Source organism: Equus asinus, chromosome 23, assembly GCF_041296235.1.
Source record: "Equus asinus isolate D_3611 breed Donkey chromosome 23, EquAss-T2T_v2, whole genome shotgun sequence".
Classification (NCBI taxonomy): domain Eukaryota; kingdom Metazoa; phylum Chordata; class Mammalia; order Perissodactyla; family Equidae; genus Equus; species Equus asinus.
Genome location: NC_091812.1, coordinates 38,929,287 through 38,949,325, shown reverse-complemented (window position 1 = coordinate 38,949,325; position 20,039 = coordinate 38,929,287). Strand labels below are relative to the sequence as shown.

Here is a 20,039-nt window from a genome sequence, read left to right as displayed (position 1 = left end):
TTCTCCATCTGCAAAATAGGGTGTAACGTAACTCAGTCACTTTGAGGCTTAAAAATAAAGCCTATAAAATATAAATGGGTTAAACTCCTCCAAAAGACATAGAGTGGATGCATGGATAAAACAATAATATTCAACTATTTGCTGTCTGCAAGAGACTCACTTTAGATTTGAGGACATATATAGGCTGAAAATGAAAGGATGGAGAAAGATATTCCGTGTAAATGGTAACCAAAAGAGAGCAGGAGTGACTATAGTTATATCAGACAAAACAGACTTTAAATCAAAAATGGCTTTAAAATCACTTTAAAGAGACAAAAAAGACTTTAAAGAGACAAAGACATCATTATATAGTGATAAAAGACTCAATTCAACAGGAAGATATAACAATTATAAACATATATGCACTCAATATCAGAGCACCTAAATCTGTAGAGAAAACACTGATAGATCTGAAGGGAGAAAGAGATGGCAACACAATAATAGTAGGACACTTCAACACCCCACTTTCAATAATAAACAGAACACCCAGAAAAAATCATAAGTAAACAGCAGACTTGAACAACACTACAGACCAAATGGACCTAACTGACATATACAGAATTCTACCCAATAGCAGCAGAATACATATTCTTCTCAAATGCATACAGAACATTCTCCAGGATCACATGCTAGGTCACAAAATAAATCTTAACAAGTTTAAGACTGAAATCACCTCAAGTATCTTTTCCAACCACAATGGAATGAAACTAGATATCAATAAAAGCAAAAAAAAAAGTTCATGTATTGCAGACCTATGCACCACTTGAGTCAAGCCATGCTGTGGCAGGCGTCCCACACATAAAGTAGAGAAAGATGGGCACGGATGTAGCTCAGGGCCAGTCTTCCTCCACAAAAAGAGGATGATTGGCAGCAGATGTTAGCTCAGGGCTAGTCTTCTTCAAAAGACAAGACATATAGACCAATGGAACAGACTCTATGTATATCTGGTCAACTGATCTTTGACAAGTGTGCCAAGAATACACAAAGGAGAAAGGATAGTCTCTTCAATAAATGGTAAAATTGGATACAACTAGGAAAACTGGATAGCTACACACAAAAGAATGAAATTATATTTTTATCTTACACTATATACAAAAATCAACTTGGGGGCTGGCCCAGTGGTGCAGTGGTTGAGTTCACACGTTCTGCTTTGGTGGCCCAGAGTTCGCCAGTTCCAATCCTGGGTGTGGACTTATGCACTGCTTATGAAGCCATGCTGTGGCAGGCGTCCCACATATAAAGTAGAGGAAGATGGGCAAGGATGTTAGCTCAGGGCCAGTCTTCCTCCGCAAAAAAAAAAAAGAGAGAGAAGAGGATTGGTGGCAGATGTTAGCTCAGGGCTAATCTTCCTCAAAAAAAAAAAAAAACACACTAAAAAATCAACTCAAAATGGATTAAAGACAAAAATTTGAAACCACAAAACTCCTAGAAGAAAACATAAGGGAGGGGGGCGGAGCAAAATGGCGGGGTGAGCTGACCCGGGATTCTCTCCCCTCCAAAATACACCAAAAGATTGGAAGAACTGAATTTCAGAGAATAAACATAATGCCAGCACGTTAGAGACCTACAATACCAAGAAGGCGGAGATCATAAACCTTGCTTACACCCTCGGAGGCGCTGGAAGGTAGGAGAGAACAACGCTCCCTCCCCTAGAGTCTGCGATCGCTGTGGCGCAGGTCGGGAAGAAGCGGGGGAGGGGCTGCGCCACCGGGGGATCATCCAGGACTCCTGCCGCTGATTCAGTGGAGACCCGCTGACGGGGGGGAAAGCTTCTGTCTGCGGGGACCCTATAAATCAAGGGCCTTGGGAGACCAGAGAACAGAACTGATCTGAACCAAGACCAGCGCGTGTGAGTAACAGCTCCTCCCCCCCAGCAAAGCCAGTGGGCGCAGCCATCTTGCCCCAAGGCGGAGAGCTAACACGCGGCTCTCCACCCCATCTAGTGGCGACAGGCTGTAACTGCAACTGAATTCTACCACCATGAGAAAAAACCGCTCCTCTACCATCCAGCAATTTATAAAAGCCCCAGACCAGAAGGAAAACAATAAAAACACAGAATTAAGTCCTGAGGACTTGGAATTAGGTAAACTAAGTGATAATGAATTCAGAGCAGCTATAATCAAAAAACTCAATGAGGTAGAGAGAAAGATAGAGAAACAAGCCGAGTTCTGGAGTTACTTCACAAAAGAGATTGAAATCATAAAGAAGAATCAAACAGAATTACTTGAGATGAAAAACACAATGGACCAGATAAAACAGAATACGGATTCCCTGAATGCCCATGTAGACAACCTAGAGGAGCAAATCAGCATAATCGAGGACAGACAGGCTGAATGGCACCAGACAGAGGAAGAAAGAGAACTAAGAATTAAAAAAAATGAGGAAAATCTCCAAGAGATAATGGATTCAATGAGGAGTAAGAACATAAGGATCATAGGAATTCCCGAGAATATGGAAAAGGAAAATGGAGCAGAAAGTGTGCTTAACGAAATTATTGAAGAGAACTTCCCAAATCTAGGGATCAATGGAGAAATGTGTGTAGAGGAGGGGTTTAGATCTCCTAGATTTGTCAATGTAAAAAGACCCACCGCAAGGCACATAATAGTAAAGTTGGCACATAGGAATGATAAGGAAAGAATACTCAGGGAAGTAAGAAAAAAAAAGAGAATAACCTACAAAGGAGCCGCTATCAGACTGTCAGCGGATTTCTCTACGGAAACCCTACAAGCTAGGAGAGAATGGAGTGATATATTCAAAGCTTTAAAGGATAAAAACCTTCAGCCAAGAATACTCTATCCAGCAAGAATTTCCTTCAGATATGAGGGAGAAATTAAATCTTTTCCAGACAAACAAAAGTTAAGGGAATTTGTAACTTAAAGCCCTCCATTACAAGAAATCCTCAAGAAGGCTCTCATACTTGAAAAAAGAAAAAAGGGAGAAAGGGGACACAATCCACAGACTAGGGAGACCGATGGATAGAACCAGAACAGGATAGCAAATATTCAACTATAGCATTAGGGTAAAAATAAGGAAACTACCAAAACAAGGACGATCTTAGCACTCTAACTACAAATTAATAAGACGAGTTGGAATAAAAAATGAAAATAATTATTTAGGAGGGGAAGAGCAAAGGGTCTAAATCACTAGTGGTCGAGTAAGTAAGAGACCACCAGAGAATAGACTATATTATACACAAGATTCTAAATACAAACTTCAAGGTAGACACTAAAATAAAGTACAGAACAGAGTCACAAATCATAGATAAGGAAAAATCTAAGAAACCCAGCATAAGAAATTGCAGTATTAAATGGGTAGTCTAAAGCACACAGGAAAAGAAACACAGGAAAACAAGATAATGAGTGACAGATTGACAGCATTAAGTCCACATGCATCAATAATCACTCTCAATGTGAACGGACTGAACTCTCCAATAAAAAGACACAGAGTGGCAAAATGGATTAAAGAACAAGATCCAACAGTTTGTTGCCTCCAAGAAACACACCTCAGCCCCAAGGACAAACATAGACTCAGGGTGAAGGGGTGGAGGACAAGACTTCAAGCAAATAGCAAGGAAAAAAAGGCAGGTGTTGCAATTCTCCGATCAGACCAAGTGGATTTCAAAATAAGGCAGGTAAAGAGAGACACAGAGGGACAATATATAATGATCAAAGGGACACTTCATCAAGAAGAAATAACGCTTATAAATATCTATGCACCCAACACAGGAGCACCAAGATTCATAAAGCAACTATTAACAGACCTAAAGGAAGATGTTAAAAACAACACAATAATAGTAGGGGACCTCAACACCCCACTCATATCAATGGACAGATCATCCACACAGAAAATCAACAAGGAAATAGTGGAGCTGAATGAAAAACTAAAACAATTGGACTTAATAGACATATATAGATCACTCCACCCTGAAAGAGCTGAATACACATTCTTCTCAAGTGCACATGGAACATTCTCTAGGATAGACCACATGTTTGGAAACAAGGCAAGCCTCTACAAATTTAAAAAAATTGAAATAATAACAAGCATCTTCTCAGATCATAGTGCTATAAGGCTAGAAATTAATTACCAGAAAAAAGCTGAGAAAGGCACAAAGATGTGGAGACTAAACAACACACTACTGAACAAGCAATGGATCATTGAAGAAATTAAAGAAGAAATAAAAAAATACCTGGAAACAAATGAAAATGATACCATGCCATACCAAATCATATGGGATACAGCAAAAGCTGTATTAAGAGGAAAATTCATCGCAATACAGGCACATCTTAACAAACAAGAAAAATCCCAAATAAGCAACCTTAAAGCACACCTAACTGAACTAGAGAAAAAAGAACAAATGAAGCCCAAAGTCAGCAGAAGGAGAGAAATAATAAAAATCAGAGCAGAAATAAATACTATTGAAATGAAAAAGGCAGTAGAAAGGATCAATGAGACAAAGAGCTGGTTTTTTGAGAAGATAAATAAAATTGACAAACCACTAGCCAGACTTACAAAGAAAAAAAGGGAGAAAGCTCAAATAAACAAAATCAGAAATGAGCGAGGAGAAATAACAACAGACTCTGCAGAAATACAACAGATTATAAGAGAATACTACAAAAAACTATATGCCAACAGAATGGATAACCTAGAGGAAATGGATAAATTCTTGGACTCCTACAATCTCCCAAAGCTCACTCAAGAAGAAGCAGACAATTTGAACAGACCAATCACAAGGAAAGAGATTGAAACAGCAATCAAAAACATCCCAAAGAATAAAACCCCAGGACCAGATGGCTTTCCTGGGGAATTCTACCAAACTTTCAGAGAGGATTTAATACCTATCCTTTTCAAGCTATTCCAAAAAGTTAGGGAAGATGGAACACTTCCTAACACATTCTATGAGGCCAACATCACGCTGATACCAAAACCTGACAAGGACACCACGAAAAAAGAGAACTACAGGCCAATATCACTGATGAACATAGATGCAAAAATTCTAAACAAAATTTTGGCAACCAGAATTCAGCAATTCATCAAAAGAATCATACATCAGGATCAGGTGGGATTCATACCAGGGACACAGGGATGGTTCAACATCCACAAATCAATCAACGTGATACACCACATCAACAAACTGAGGAATAAAAACCACATGATCATCTCAATAGATGCAGAGAAGGCATTTGACAAGATCCAACAGCCATTTATGATAAAAACTCTGAACAAAATGGGCATAGAAGGAAACTACCTCAACATAATAAAGGCCATATACGACAAACCCATAGCCAACATCATACTCAATGGGCAAAAACTGAACCCCATCCCCCTGAAAACAGGAACAAGACAAGGATGCCCTCTATCACCACTCTTATTTAACATAGTACTGGAGGTCCTGGCCAGAGCAATCAGGCAAGAAAAAGGAATAAAAGGAATCCAAATAGGGAGGGAAGAAGTGAAACTCTCGCTGTTTGCAGACGACATGATCTTATATATAGAAAACCCCAAAGACTCCATTGGAATACTGTTAGAAGTAATCAACAACTACAGCAAAGTTGCAGGGTATAAAATCAATTTGCATAAATCAGTAGCATTTCTATACTCCAGTAATGAACCAACAGAAAAAGAACTCAAGAATACAATACCATTCACAATCGCAACAAAAAGAATAAAATACCTTGGGGTAAATTTAACTAAGGAAGAGAAGGACCTATATAATGAAAATTACAAGGCCTTTCTGAGAGAATTGGATGACGACATAAGGAGATGGAAAGACATTCCATGTACATGGATTGGAAGAATAAACATAGTTAAAATGTCCATTCTACCTAAAGCAATCTACAGATTCAACGCCATCCCAATCAGAATCCCAATGACATTCTTTACAGAATTAGAACAAAGAATCCTAAAATTCATATGGGGCAACAAAAGACCCCGAATTGCTAAAGCAATCCTGAGAAAAAAGAACAAACGGGAGGCATCACAATCCCTGACTTCAAAACATACTACAAAGCTACAGTAATCAAAACAGCATGGTACTGGTACAAAAACAGGTGCACAGATCAATGGAACAGAATTGAAAGCCCAGAAATAAAACCACACATCTACGGACAGCTTATCTTTGACAAAGGAGCTGAGGGCATACAATGGAGAAAAGAAAGTCTTTTCAACAAATGGTGCTGGGAAAACTGGAAAGCCACATGTAAAAGAATGAAAATTGACCATTCTTTTTCACCATTCACCAAAATAAACTCAAAATGGATTAAAGTCCTAAAGGTGAGACCTGAAACCATAAGGCTTCTGGAAGAAAACCTAGGCAGTACACTCTTTGACATCAGTATTAAAAGGATCTTTTCGGACACCATGCCTTCTCAGAGAAGGGAAACAATAGAAAGAATAAGCAAATGGGACTTCATCAGATTAAAGAGCTTTTTCAAGGCAAATGAAAACAGGATTGAAACAAAAAAACAACCCACTAACTGGGAAAAAAATATTGGCAAGTCATATATCTGACAAAGGCTTAATATCCTTAATATATAAAGAACTCTCGCAACTCAATCACAAAACATCAAACAACCCAATCAAAAAATGGGCTGGAGACATGAACAGACATTTCTCCAAAGAAGATATACTGATGGCCAATAGGCACATGAAAAGATGCTCATCATCGCTGATCACCAGGGAAATGCAAATCAAAACTACACTAAGATATCACTTTACACCTGTTAGAATGACAAAAATATCTAAAACTAATAGCAACAAATGTTGGAGAGGTTGGGGAGAAAAAGGAACCCTCATACACTGCTGGTGGGAATGCAAACTGGTGCAGCCACTATGGAAAACAGTATGGAGATTCCTCAAAAAACTAAAAATAGAACTACCATACGATCCAGCCATCCCACTACTGGGTATTTATCCAAAGAGCCTGAAGTCAGCAATCCCAAAAGTCCTGTGCACCCCAATGTTTATTGCAGCACTGTTTACAATAGCCAAGACGTGGAAGCAACCTAAGCGCCCATCAACAGATGAATGGATAAAGATGTGGTACATATATACAATGGAATACTACTCAGCTACAAAACAGAACAAAATCATTCCATTTGCAATAACATGGATGGACCTTGAGAGAATTATGTTAAGTGAAATAAGCCAGCCAGAGAAAGATAATCTGTGTATGACTCCACTCATATGAGGAATTTAAAACTATGGACCAAGAACAGTTTAGTGGATACCAGGGGAAAGGTGGAGTGGGGGGTGGGCACAAAGGGTGAAGTGGTGCACCTACAACATGACTGACAAACATTAATGTACAATTGAAATTTCACAAGATTGTAACCTATCAATAACTCAATAAAAAAAAAAGAAAATAAGGGAAAAGCTTCTTAGCCTGGGCAATGATTTCTTAGATATGACACCAAAAACACAGGCAACAGAAGGAAAAATAGACAAATGAAATTACATCAAACTAAAAAGCACAGCAAAGGAAACAATCAACAAATTGAAAAGGCAAACTACAGAATTAGAGACATTTGCAATCATGTATCAGATTTAAAAAAATCTGCAAATCATATATCTGATAAAGAGTTAAAATAAAAAATTATAAGGAACTCATATAACTCAATAGCAAGACAAACCTGATTTAAAAATTGGCAAAGGACCTAAATAGACATTTCTCCAAAGATGACAAACAAATGGCCACAGGTACACGGAAAAGTGCTCAACATCATTAATCATCAGGGAAATATAAGTAAAAACCACAATGAGATATCACCTCAACCTGTTAGAATAACTATTAAAAAAAAACAAACAAAAAATAAGTGTTGGCAAGGGTGTGGAGAAAAGGGATCCCTTATACTCTGTTGGTAGGAATACAGATTGGTACAGCCACTACGAAAAACAGTATGGAGGTTCCTCAAGAAATTAAAAATAAAACTGCCATGATCTAGCAATCCCATTTTTAGGTATATATCCAAAGGAATTGAAAACAGGATCTCTAAGAGATACATGCACTCTCATGTTCATTGCAGCATTATTCACAACAGCCAAGATATAGAAGCAACATAAATGTCCATCAACAGATGAATAGATAAAGAAAACATGATACTTACACACAATGGAGTATTACTAAACATTTAAAAAGAAGGGAACCCTGTCATTTGTGACAACAGGTGTGAACCAGGAGGGCACTGTACTAAGTGAAATAAGGCGGACACAGAAGAACAAATACTACATGATCCCACTTACACGAGGAATCTAAAGGAGTCAAACTCACAGATGTGGAGAGTAGAATGCTAGTTGCCAGGGGCTAGCGGGAGGCAGAAACGGGGACGTTTTGGTCAAAGAGTACAAAGTTTCAGTTAGACAAGATGAATAAGTCCTAGAGATCTACTGTGCATAATGCCTATAGTACAATAATACTGTATTGTGTACTCAAAAATTTGCTAAGTGGGGGTGGGGGCGGCCCAGTGGCATAGTGGTTAAGTTTGTGTGCTCTGCTTCAGCAGCCTGGGGTTTGCAGGTTCAGATCCCAGGCATAGACCTACACACAGCTCATCAAGCCATGCTGTGGCAGTGCCCCACATGCAAAATAGAGGAAGACTGCGACAGATGTTAGCTCAGCAACAACCTTCCTCAAGCAAAAACAGGAAGACTGGCAACAGATATTAGCTCAGGGCCAATCTTCTTCACCAAAAAGAAAAACTTGCTAAGAGGGTAGATCTCATGTTAAGCGTTATCCCAAAGAACAACAACAAAAAAAGAGTGGAAGAGGAAACTTCTGGAGGTGAGAGACATATTTATGGCATTGATTGTGTTTTAAAGGTGTATACTTATCTCCAAACTCATCAAGTTGTATAAATTCAATATGTACAACTTTTTGGATGTCAATCATACTGCAATAAATTAGATTTTAAAAAATAAGTATATAAAGTGATTATCAAAGTGCATGCAGAATAAGCACTTAATAAATAGTAGATACTATTATTATCTCAGTCCTCCTACATTCTTCAGATAAAATTAGCCACTCTCTACTCTTAGCTCTCCCAGCCCACTGCACATATGTCCATATCATTTTACACCTTACATCAGAACTATGTGTTTGCATATTTGTTTCCTCCACCAGACGATGAGCTCTTCTGAGGGAAGGGCGGCAGTGCATTGGTGGCACCCAAACCAAAGACCTCAAGAGAGTATCACATACATGGGAGCCATTTGCTTAAGCATTAACGAAAAGACGAAAATGAATCAACCAATCAATCTAGTCATGGTGAAGCAGACAATAAAGTATCTTATCTCAGCCAACAATTACAATATCACTGTTAAGACTCTTCCAAGATTGTTCTCTAAAACATAAATAACCTTGGGAAGAAGTGAAGTTATTATGAGTCATTCTTATCTTAGTGAGGAGAGGAAAAAAATAAGAAATCTGAACCAAATGCAAAGGATACGCCATTCCTCTGATACGTTTGATTTTTCCTGGATCTGTGAGCTGAATGGGCTTCAGGACTTTCCTCACAGGGCATGAGAAAAACACTTCACCTCCTCCTCCAGGAGGCATTCCCCGTCGCACAATCTGCACATGTGGTGAGAAAGAAGAGGCAAGGTTGTAGCAAAGAGTGGATGACTGACACCCAACCCAGTGAGGTTTCACCAAGGGGCTCTTCCTTAGAAAGCAGACAGCCCTTTCACATTCAACTTGTCCATCTCTTCAAGATTAACAGCACCTTATGTTAGTTCCAAGAGGGCACATGCTAAGCAAATACACCCCATCATGTCTCAGAAAGAACAGCAGACAGAGAGCCAGCATGTCCCATCAAAGCCAGGCAGGTCACTCTACCACCAGGACCTATTTCTTCATCCTTAAAAAGAGAGATTGACCTAGTTCGTGAGCTAATCCCATTTCTTAACCATCAGGAACTTATTTCTCCTTCTATGCAATTAACTGATCTATCAAAACTCTATACTATTAAATAAAAATGAAGTCATTTCCCATGTTTAAAAACACCAGTTTAAAAAGCAGAGATTCTAAACAGCTTAAGACATCCAGTGTTATCACACTTGATTGATGCAATTCCTTTCAACGGCAAACAAACAGATGTTACATTACTTCTACTAGTTTTTGAAAATACTGATAATTCTCAGGGGCATCCAGGTTGATCTAGATTAGGGAGGCAATATGGCCAGAATCCTGGCTCCACTACTTATTAGCTGAGTGACACGGATGCAGCTGTTATAAGGAATTAAGGAGTTAATATACATGGAATGCTTATGACAGTGCCTACCACAAAGTAAGTGCAATGTAACTGCTGGCTACTATCATCATTACTCAAGTGTCCCTTTCACTTGAAGTCTATAACGTTTGGTTCACGAGTCCTGTGTGTCTTCTCAAAAATGATGACTTCAAATGTAATACACACAGACAGAGTCATACAGCTCTTCCAATGAGCTGATAAGAAAACGTTTTATGCAGATATATACAGCCAACAATTCATACATTCTTACCTTTAGCTCAAACGATTCACCATCAATCCCAAACTGTTTCAGTAGAGGAAGGGCTGTTGCCTTAAGAACATCAACCTGCAGAATTATTTCAGAAAAAAAGGTTTAATTAAACCTTGAGCAGTGGCCAGCCTAGTGGTGCAGTGGTTAAGGTCACACGCTCCACTTCGCCAGCCCAGGGTTCACAGTTTGGATCCTGGGCACGGACCTACGTACCGCTCACCAAGCCATGTCGTGGCAGCATCCCTCTATACAAAATAGAGGAAGACTGCCACATACGTTAGCTCAGGGAGAATCTTTCTCAAGCAAAAAGAGGAAGATTGGCAACAGATGTCAGCCCAGGGCCACTCTTCCTCACCAAACAAAAGCCTAGAGAAGATGGAAAGAAGAAAGAGTCTATGAAGTTGGTTGAGGCTTAGCAACCAGGTAGATGATACAGTCTAGTAAAGAGAAAGGATGCTGGCTTACAACTGCAGGCATGGGCTGGCTCTGCTCCCGAGTAAGGCCGAGCTTTTACAAGCCACTGGCTCCTCTGAGCCCCCTTCCTCATTTATGACATGGAGACTTACATCTACCTTACAAGTTATCATCGTGAGCATCACATGCATCATGCAAAAAGCATTAACAAACTGCTGGGCTCATACAGAAAACAAACTGGGACCTAAGCTCATTCTTTTAGGTATAAACACTATGGAAGAAAATACCCTTTTTCATTAATCTTTTTCTAACATGGTTGTTTAAACGTTCAGAGCCAGTAGCAGTCCGAGCCAAAGCAAACCAAACGAACTGCTCAATGGCTTCCTAAGAACCCTGCTGACGCCCACCCCACAGGCAGTTGAAGGGTAGGTGGTGAGTCCACGAGGGAGTGGGAGCAGCACAAATCCCAACCTGCACAGTTCATGGCATGGCTGTGCCAAGTGTTACTGTTATTTCTTCCCTATTCAGAACTGGGAAGAGGCCTGGGGTCCTTTCTTGTTCATCTGTAGATTCCTCATAGAGTATAAGGACGACATTCAAATCACGTTTCTCTAACAATTCAGCAAATGCCGCCTCAACTGCAACATGGGAAAGAAAACGACTCCCTTACTTGTTCCCAATGGAACAAGAGGGCCAGCAGCATGAGCAGAGGGTGTAGGGAAGGCCCTGGTCCTGCTTCAGGCTCTGCCTCTAGTCAGCTGTGTGGCCTCAGACAAGAAAATCCCAAATGTCTGAATTTCCTTGTCTCTGAGGTAAGGGGTTCAGCCTGTCTCCAAATTGCTACCAACTCCAACATGGGAAGATTCAATAGAATGATATTCCAATAAGGCTGTGGAGCAGCGAATAGGCCCCAACTACATATTCTGATATCAGAAAATTAACCAGAGGTAGAAATGACCTATGAAGCCTAGGAAAATGTTCAGAATAGATTGGGTGGGGCAGAAGCAGTTACTAATAAAACTCATAAGATTATAGCTAATTTCAATTAAATATTAAAGCTAAACACACCCCAAAACTTAAAATATGTATTTGGGATTGCCAGAACCAAAAAGAATTCAGTCTAGGCTAGTATTAAGGGCATCTGGGGAGAAGGCCAAGCCTTCTGGAGAAGTGGGGGATGCAAGGATGCAAGTTACTCTGCCTGCATGACTCCCTGGAACCAGGCAGCCACCAGCTCTCCTGAGGAAAAGAAAAGTGAGAAAAGTGAGTATCCTTTCTGGCTCATCCTACCTATATTTGGAGTCATAAAGGATGAAGTAAAATCTGAGGGTCAGTCAGAAGTCCAAGTGTAACTCCAGGTGTGATCCTGTCTCCTAAATCAATCTCCATCTGACGTGGAGGGCAGGCAACTTGGTGCGGTGGACAAGGGCTGGAAAAGCAGATGTGGGCTTGAGTCTCACTCTGCCTCTTACCACCTATGTGACCTGGACACTTCCCTATATCCCCGGGGCCCTGGTTTCCTGCTGAATGAAACCAGGGGCTGGAATGGACACGCTCCACAGTCTCCTCCAGCTCTGCACACTAGTTTTAGCAGAGTGGGGGTGGTCTGCAAGTTCTGCTTAAGGGAAACTGAGCAGTCATTCTGTGGTTAGAGAGAAAATGCAAAAGTCTGACTCAAGTAGCACCTGAGAGCAAAGGCATCACCCTTCAGTTCAGTCAATCAATCAACAGGTAGAAATGTAATCAGAGCCATGCCAAACAGAAAAAGGAAAGAAACTTGCTCTCAGTTACTTTGTCTGAAACAGTGACAAGAACAGGGTTCTCACAGGGTTGGTACAAGAATTAAATAAAAATGGATACATATATACGTATCTCTGTACACCTAGAGCAGTGCCCAGCACACAACAGACTTCATTGTACTTCTTTTTCCCTTCCAGGAGGGTAATGAAAAAGAATGAAATCCTCACTCACCATTTGAGCAAGTCGATAGCACCAATAAATATCTACCAGGGGCTCCGGTGCCAAATCACTGAGATTCAAAGGAGACCTCCTGCAACTTTTCTTTTGAGGAAGTTCTGAGGAAAAAATAGTCCCTACCCATTTGTAAAGCTCATCCTGTCACTTCTGCTCCATATCTTCATCCCCCTCTGGACTTATGCAGGAGTTGTTACCCTTATTAAATCCCCCAACCCCTTTTATTTAATTCTTTCCTTCTGCATCACAGCTTCTCTTTGGCCTATAAGCAAGCTCAAATTTCCCCTCATTTAAAAAAAATTCCCAACCTCAGCTCTGCAGGAGTCATCCTATCTAGCCTTCTGGAAGAACCTCTAACTTTCCGTGGTTCTCTTTTCTACTTATTCCTGAACCTGTGACTGTCCTTACTCTCCAATGACACTGCTCTCTCAAAGGTCAATAAAACTTCTCACCGCTGAATCTCCCTGTCCAATCCTAACGCAACTCCTGCATAGACTGGCTCTCTCGGTCATCCCGACTCTTAGGACTCAACTCCTGCTCGGCTTCTCCAAACACTTCTATCTCCACAGCCACTGTCTCCAGCTCCTCTTGCCCAGCTCACACGTTAAACATTCATTTCCTCTTCTTATATTCTCAGTCCCCGGGACTACGGACAAAAACTAACACCCACAGAGGCCAGAAAGGGAATTTAAATTAATGATGAAGTCAGCTAAGACCCCAAGATAACTGGAGAGCTCACGTCTTATCCAAAGAGGGCAGCTGATACTCAGCTCAAACTGATGGCTATCTGGAGGAACAGTCATCCAGCACTGCCACATCAACCTCCTATAACATAAAAGCTGAGGTTTCAAACAGGAACAACCAATTCAGATACACACACCACCAGACTGTGCAAGCCAAAGGAAAACACCTGTATGATTAATTCAACTACAAAGCCACCAGGGTTCAACCTCCACACTGGTCAATCTCATTCTCCTAGGGATTTAAGTATCAGTAGGTGAGATCCTCATGACCTATCTCTGAAGCTCCAACTGCTAACTAGATATCCCCATATGGATATCCCACCAATATCCCAGAGAACAGGACCAAAATCAAACATAACACCCATTGGCCTACCAAAACTTCCCTCTTTCCTGTATCAAACTCTTTCTGATCACTATCCTTCAAGTCAACCAGGACAGAAATCATGGAGTTATTTATAACCACTTCCTCCTATCCCATCTCCAATTAGCTGTCAAGTTACGAAGTCTCCCCTCCACACTGTACTTCATATCTGTCCTTTCCTTTCCACTTCCATCTCCATAATGTTCAAGCAAGTTGACACCTCTCCAATTCATTCTTCATTCGGCCTCCAGAGTTATCTTCCTAAAACCCAGACTGACTCTGTGGCTTCCCTTCCTCTAGAAAACCTTCCCCAACCCTCACACTTTGCTTATATCTCTATCAGATCCCAGAAGTATTCAGCCTTGTGGTCTCCCTAGCTGTGTTCACAGCTGTCCACCCCATGAGACCGAGTCCCCTAAGAGCAGAACTCATTGTACTCATCCTTGTGTGCAGAGAGTAAATGCAGACATGAACTGATGGAGAAACCAGACATTAAAGAGAAAGCTCGAAATGAAGGAGCCACAGGCTGAAGAAGTTACTCTTTATCCCGGATTAGATGTATTTATTTTATACTGGACTGCAGCCAGAGACTAACCAAGGTCATTTTAGTCATGCAGTTCGCAAAAGCAGATAGTCCTGCAGCATACGAAAACAGATTTTTTTTTAACTCTGCATAAAAGAGTTAAGTACTATTTCTGGGGAACTTGTCAACTAATCTTTGTCACTATTAATACACAAAACCTGTTAAAATATTGCCAGTGATAAGAGCTTTTAAGATTATTAGCAATTAGAGAAAAACAGTACAAAACTGGGACCAACAGCACCAGTCACCTATAGACTTCAGGGCCTTTTCCCATTATTCAAGGCACCTTCCTCCCCACTCCAATCTAAGTATACAGACCTCGTCACACTTTTAACTGAAGGACCCATTTCCTAGAATATTCCAGAAAATGCAGGAAGAAAGCAATCATTTGAAATTAGTTTAAAATTCTAAACAGTTTATGCAACATTCCTTTACAGCTAAGAATTCCAGATCTTGCACTGTACTTGGGATTCTAGGAAAAGAGTTTATGTACCTGAATTCCCAAGAATTGGGGAATAAGTCTTTTAATGCCTAAGAACACATTAACCATAGTGTCTCGGTGAATACCAGCAGTCTCCACTTCAGGATTCACCACACCACCTAACTGGTCTTCCCTGGTTAGGAAAGCTACACAGCCCTCAGCTCTAAGATACCGTCTCTAGACAGGAGAGCATCCAAAGATGGGCATCCTTCCCGCCCAAGAAGAGATCTAAGGCAGGCCTGGACACAGGACTTCCCTAATCTCTCTCTGTCTCTCTCTCTCTCTCTCTCTCACACACACACACACACACACACACAAAACCCATCCCAGACTGGCACTAAGACAGTTGTGGTGGCTACAGTGAAAATTCCACCTGTATATTAAAGTATCCTCTCCATACGTGGAGGAAAATTAGCGTGTTTAATAAGAAGCTTGCTGGTGCCCATACACTATCAAAGCTCACATATACCTTCGTTGCCCTTATGCCTTTTTTCTAAACCTGCAAATTCTTCTTGGAAGAAGAAAGTGCTAAAGTTTACGGTTGAAGCCTGAGCAAGTCAAGATCACGCTGCAGCAATGCCAAGGAGAGATTATTTTCTGTCTAAACTTTTGATCTGCTGCCTTCCAGCCTCAGCTATCACATGACCTCATGAAAGCTCCACTCCCATACACTTCAGCCATCAGAGCCATATTTCATGTCAACGATGACGAGACTGCAAGCATCTGTTCTGAAGGTTCTTAGACACAACAATGAAAGGCACCTTGATGAATGTTAACAATTGTCACTGAATTTGACGATTACAAGTCTTGGTTCATCTGCCTCCTAGAGTGATTAATCTCTAAATCTCAAGGAAAACAACAAAACAAATAGGCTCAACAATAAACCTGTGCTTTATCAGGCACTTGTTTCTCAAAAGTTCACTTGTGCCAAGAGACAAAACAAAAATCACACCATGGTTTGGTTTGGCCCCACTACTCACCGAAGGGTCAGTCTGGTCATTGGTCACTCCTCGCAGAACTATTCTTAACGGGTGCTTCATAAATGGAGCCAGGCAAAGAAGACTCTCCAGGTAATAGCCAATGCTGCGAAGGACACTACAGTCATGTTCCACAGATCCACCATACAGGAGGCCAGGCTGATAATATAACGTCGTTCCTTACACGGGAGGAAAGAAAGCCACATTCAGCAGAAAAAAAAAAGTATCACACAGGCAACGAAGGCAGTGAGTCGCAAAGGGGAAGTCTGACAAGGGCATCCAAGAGAGTTCAAAATGCCATTCCTAAGAGCCCACAGTTCAATCCAAAAGCTGACTCATTACTGTCAAGCCCTTGTAACAATAATAAACTGCGAGTGTAATTTAATAAACAGTAATAAATCAAACCCCTCCCCAAGCCACCCAAATTGCCAAAGTCGTGGCAGGGCACAGAGGAGAGATTCTAACGGACACCTTAGCCTCCGAGGAGCACACTTTTAGACTCTGCTGATGAGGGGCAGGGAGGCGTTACAAATGATGTTCTGAAATCATCATACCAGCAACCAGTGTCTTCTAGGCCCTTGAAATGAGATTTCTCATATATCACAGTCACCAAACAAGTACTTTATGGCACTTAATGCCATTAACAGTAGCTATTTTAATTTAATAGTAATAAATAAAATTATTGAATAGCTTTAGTGGAAACTCTTTATTATCTTTATTCACTCTTTCACATATTCGTATCATCCAAAAAGTTTCTTACTGGATTTACATATTGGAGGGGGAAGAAAAGTAAAATACTCTAGATGATCTGAGGGTTATAAATGGGTGAACTAGGTATTTTTGTTGCTCAAATGTTTTGCAATGTCTTCTGGCACAATTTACCAATAAGCAAATTTCAGAGGAAGGAGATGTGTTCAGTCACTCAAAAGGAAAGTCGTTCTTGAGAGTTTCATAAAATAAACTTAGGTTTTACTATATTAAAAACCAAAATCCCAACAATCACAATCAGAATCATATTCTTCCCACACTTCTCTAAGGGAAAGATTCTACATTACTTATTCTAAATATTATTAGAGTCATAAAACCAATCCTTTAGGTCAAAAAGCCAAAAGAAGACTACATAACCACTAAACTCTGCAAATCTGTTTATGCCTTCAAATTAACCAAATGAGAAATTGACCAGATTATCAGAATGAAGGCTTTTACTTGAGAGGGGCAGGCAGGATGGGATGAAGTGGAAGCGGGATCATGTAAATATCTCATTTCCCAACCTAAGCTGCAGATGTTAGAATTACCTGCCCTCTGATTCGCCAATAAAAATTGCTGAAAAAATCTCCAAGAACTTCAAAGTGAACAAGCCAAGGAAGACTAAGGGACTCATAGCTTGCAAAGGGCATCTGAAGTCTCATGCCTGAAACCTGTTCTCTACAAGGTATGGCTGAATGCAGCTACAGGTCAATGAGTCTGATGTGGTGGATGGTCACTTAGAAAGCCAAGCTTGTCTTCTTTCTTAAGAGAGCCAACCTATGAGAAAGGTGAGAGTTTCCTTTGATGAATACACATGCAAAGGTACATAGTTCATGGAGTTGGCCAAAGGATGCTGGCCATGGTATCCTACACAATATAGATACAAGAGTTTCTAATAGCAAACAAAGAGCTAGAAACCACCTAAATGCCATTGAAATACTGAGAGGGACTTGCATGTGCCAGGCAGGGAAAGTTCTCTGAGACATGTGTGCTAGTAAAAAATAGTTAGCTGCAGGAAAATATGAAGAGCATGACCCTTTTGATGGTTTGAGATACAAGGTGCCCATGTAAGCAAATGCATATAAATGAAACAAAGGCACACACCCCAGGCTGTGACTGTGGCTGCCCCTGGGGAGAGTGGAAGAGGAAACAGGTGAAGGGATTTTTCACATTTTTTGCATATACTTGTACAAACTTCTTTTGAAAGGCAAAATAAAACAATAAAATTCAGCACATACAATTACCTCAGAGTTTGTTGTAAGATTTTAATGTGACAATATAAGTATATAAATGGACTTTGAAAAGTTGTAGGTAAATGTTAGGTATAAAATATATTGTTAAAAAAGAGGAAGTGGTTGCTTGTTGATTTGAAAGTTTCATTCTTCTAACTTCCTTAAATCAAGTGTGTGCCCCTTAAATTGGCAGATTTCATATACATCTCCAGACAATTGTATCACAGACAGGAAACTGGGTCTTTTCATCTGAACACAATATTTATAACATCAAAAGGAGTGAGAAACAGAGGAATATTTAAGTAGCACATGTAGGTGCTTTCAGCAATGGGAAGAAAAAAGGAGCTTACCTGTTTGATTTATTTCGATTCGAGAACCATTAGTTATTTTGTCCAAGAGCCTTATGAAGCTGGCTTCAAAATCTGTGGGAAAAAGAGAAAGCAGAGTGGCGTCATCTTAGGTCACCATTTCCAGAAAGCAGGTAGGTACTTCCTCCATCACACCTGGATTTTCCTCAGGATCTGGATGGGATCTCACTGGTTGAGGAAGCTGACACTTGAAAAGCACTACCTACCATATATATATTTAGTAGAGCGATTAGAAACAACTCAGCTTTCACATTCCACAAAAAACTGTGACTCTACCAGCAATCTAATGGGATATTAATTTCAGCAGCATAACACCCATAAAGATCTGTTCTTCTGACCTCAGGAGTGCATGCCAAACATGGGAAGAACAGTAGAAAGTAGAGAAGAGCTTTATTTTATTTTATTTTTTAGAGATTGGCACCTGAGCTAACAACTGTTGCCAATCTTTTTTTTTTTTTTTTTTTTTTGCTTTTTTCTCTCCAAATCCCCCCAGTTCATAGTTGTATATTTTCGTTGTGGGTCCTTCCATTTGTGGCATGTGTGACGCCGCCTCAGCATGGCCTGACGAGTGGTGCCCAGGATCCGAAGCAGCAAAACCCTGGGCCGCCGAAGCAGAGCACCCAAACTTAACCACTCGGCCACGGGGTCGGCCCCTAGGGAAGAGTTTTAAAGTCAAATTCTTACTCGCTCTAGAATACCTGAGGGCAGATTAAATCAAGGGCTCCCCTTCAGTCTCAGACGTAGTAAGAGGTCACTGTCTCTGCCATTCAACAAAGTGCCCCTTCTTCCTTCTTCTATCATCTTACTGATCTAGAGTTATCCGACCAGTTCAGTTTTTTTAATTTCATTACAAAGATACCTGAATGTACAGTATTACTGCTACCTTTATTTAAACGCACGCTTTAGCTTCAACCTCCTGCCCATGAAGAAGGACAGAAGACCAACTCTTCTGCACTGAAGGCACTGGGACTGTCTGATGCTTTAGGCAGTTCCCACTCCTGTAATAAACTAGCAGAGTTGGGGAACACAGACCCCGTGGTCACATGAACTCATCTCAAAGAGTGAGCAGATCAACTAAGCAATTCCTATCCACCTGTTCTGTTACTTAACGCTGTCCCATAACTCCTGTCATAGTAGATTCTGCAATCTGTACCAAGAGCTCTAGGCTAGAAGTCAGAAACACTATTAAGTCCTGAAACAAGTAATAATAGTTAATAACAGCTGCTGTGTATTAATGCTTACCTTACAGCCATACATTCTCTCATTTAATCCTCATAACCCCGAGACAAGAAGTGCCATTCCCATTTTATAGAAAGCTGAGGCCCAAGAATGCTGACTAGCTTGCCCTGGTCAAACAACTGGCAAGTGGCAGAGCCAGGAGTCAAGCCCAACTCTGTCCTGCTCCAAAGTCCATGCTCTTAACCTCACCACGACACTAGTTTGCCTAACTCAGGTTAATCCCCGGGAGCCAACCTCTTCCTCTAGAAAATCAAAGACCTATCCAACTGTGGGCAGCGACCTACCGAGGGATCCTGCAGACAATTTAATGGGTTCCCAATCAATCTATGTTTAATGAAATCAGAAGAGAATAAATGATTTCAGAGTAAGTGTACATAATAAGGGTGC

At 40.6% G+C, this 20,039-nt stretch overlaps 1 protein-coding gene across 7 annotated transcripts in view; it reads right to left on the bottom strand.

Annotated features, from left to right (window-relative positions):
- The window catches only part of RCL1 (RNA terminal phosphate cyclase like 1), a 69,731-nt gene that overhangs the window by 33,728 nt on the left and 15,964 nt on the right, over positions 1 to 20,039 (bottom strand). For all 7 annotated transcript variants that reach the window (XR_001401237.3, XR_011497257.1, XR_011497258.1 and 4 more), the window contains exons 2-5: positions 18,396 to 18,467; positions 16,070 to 16,245; positions 10,534 to 10,608; positions 9,480 to 9,604 (exon numbers count right to left, since the gene is read on the bottom strand). Coding sequence is in view for 3 of the 7 variants with exons in the window: in XM_014860722.3 (XP_014716208.1) it covers positions 9,480 to 9,604; positions 10,534 to 10,608; positions 16,070 to 16,245; positions 18,396 to 18,467 (448 nt within the window). In the remaining 4 variants the exon portion in view is untranslated. The remainder of the gene's footprint in view (positions 1 to 9,479; positions 9,605 to 10,533; positions 10,609 to 16,069; positions 16,246 to 18,395; positions 18,468 to 20,039) is intronic.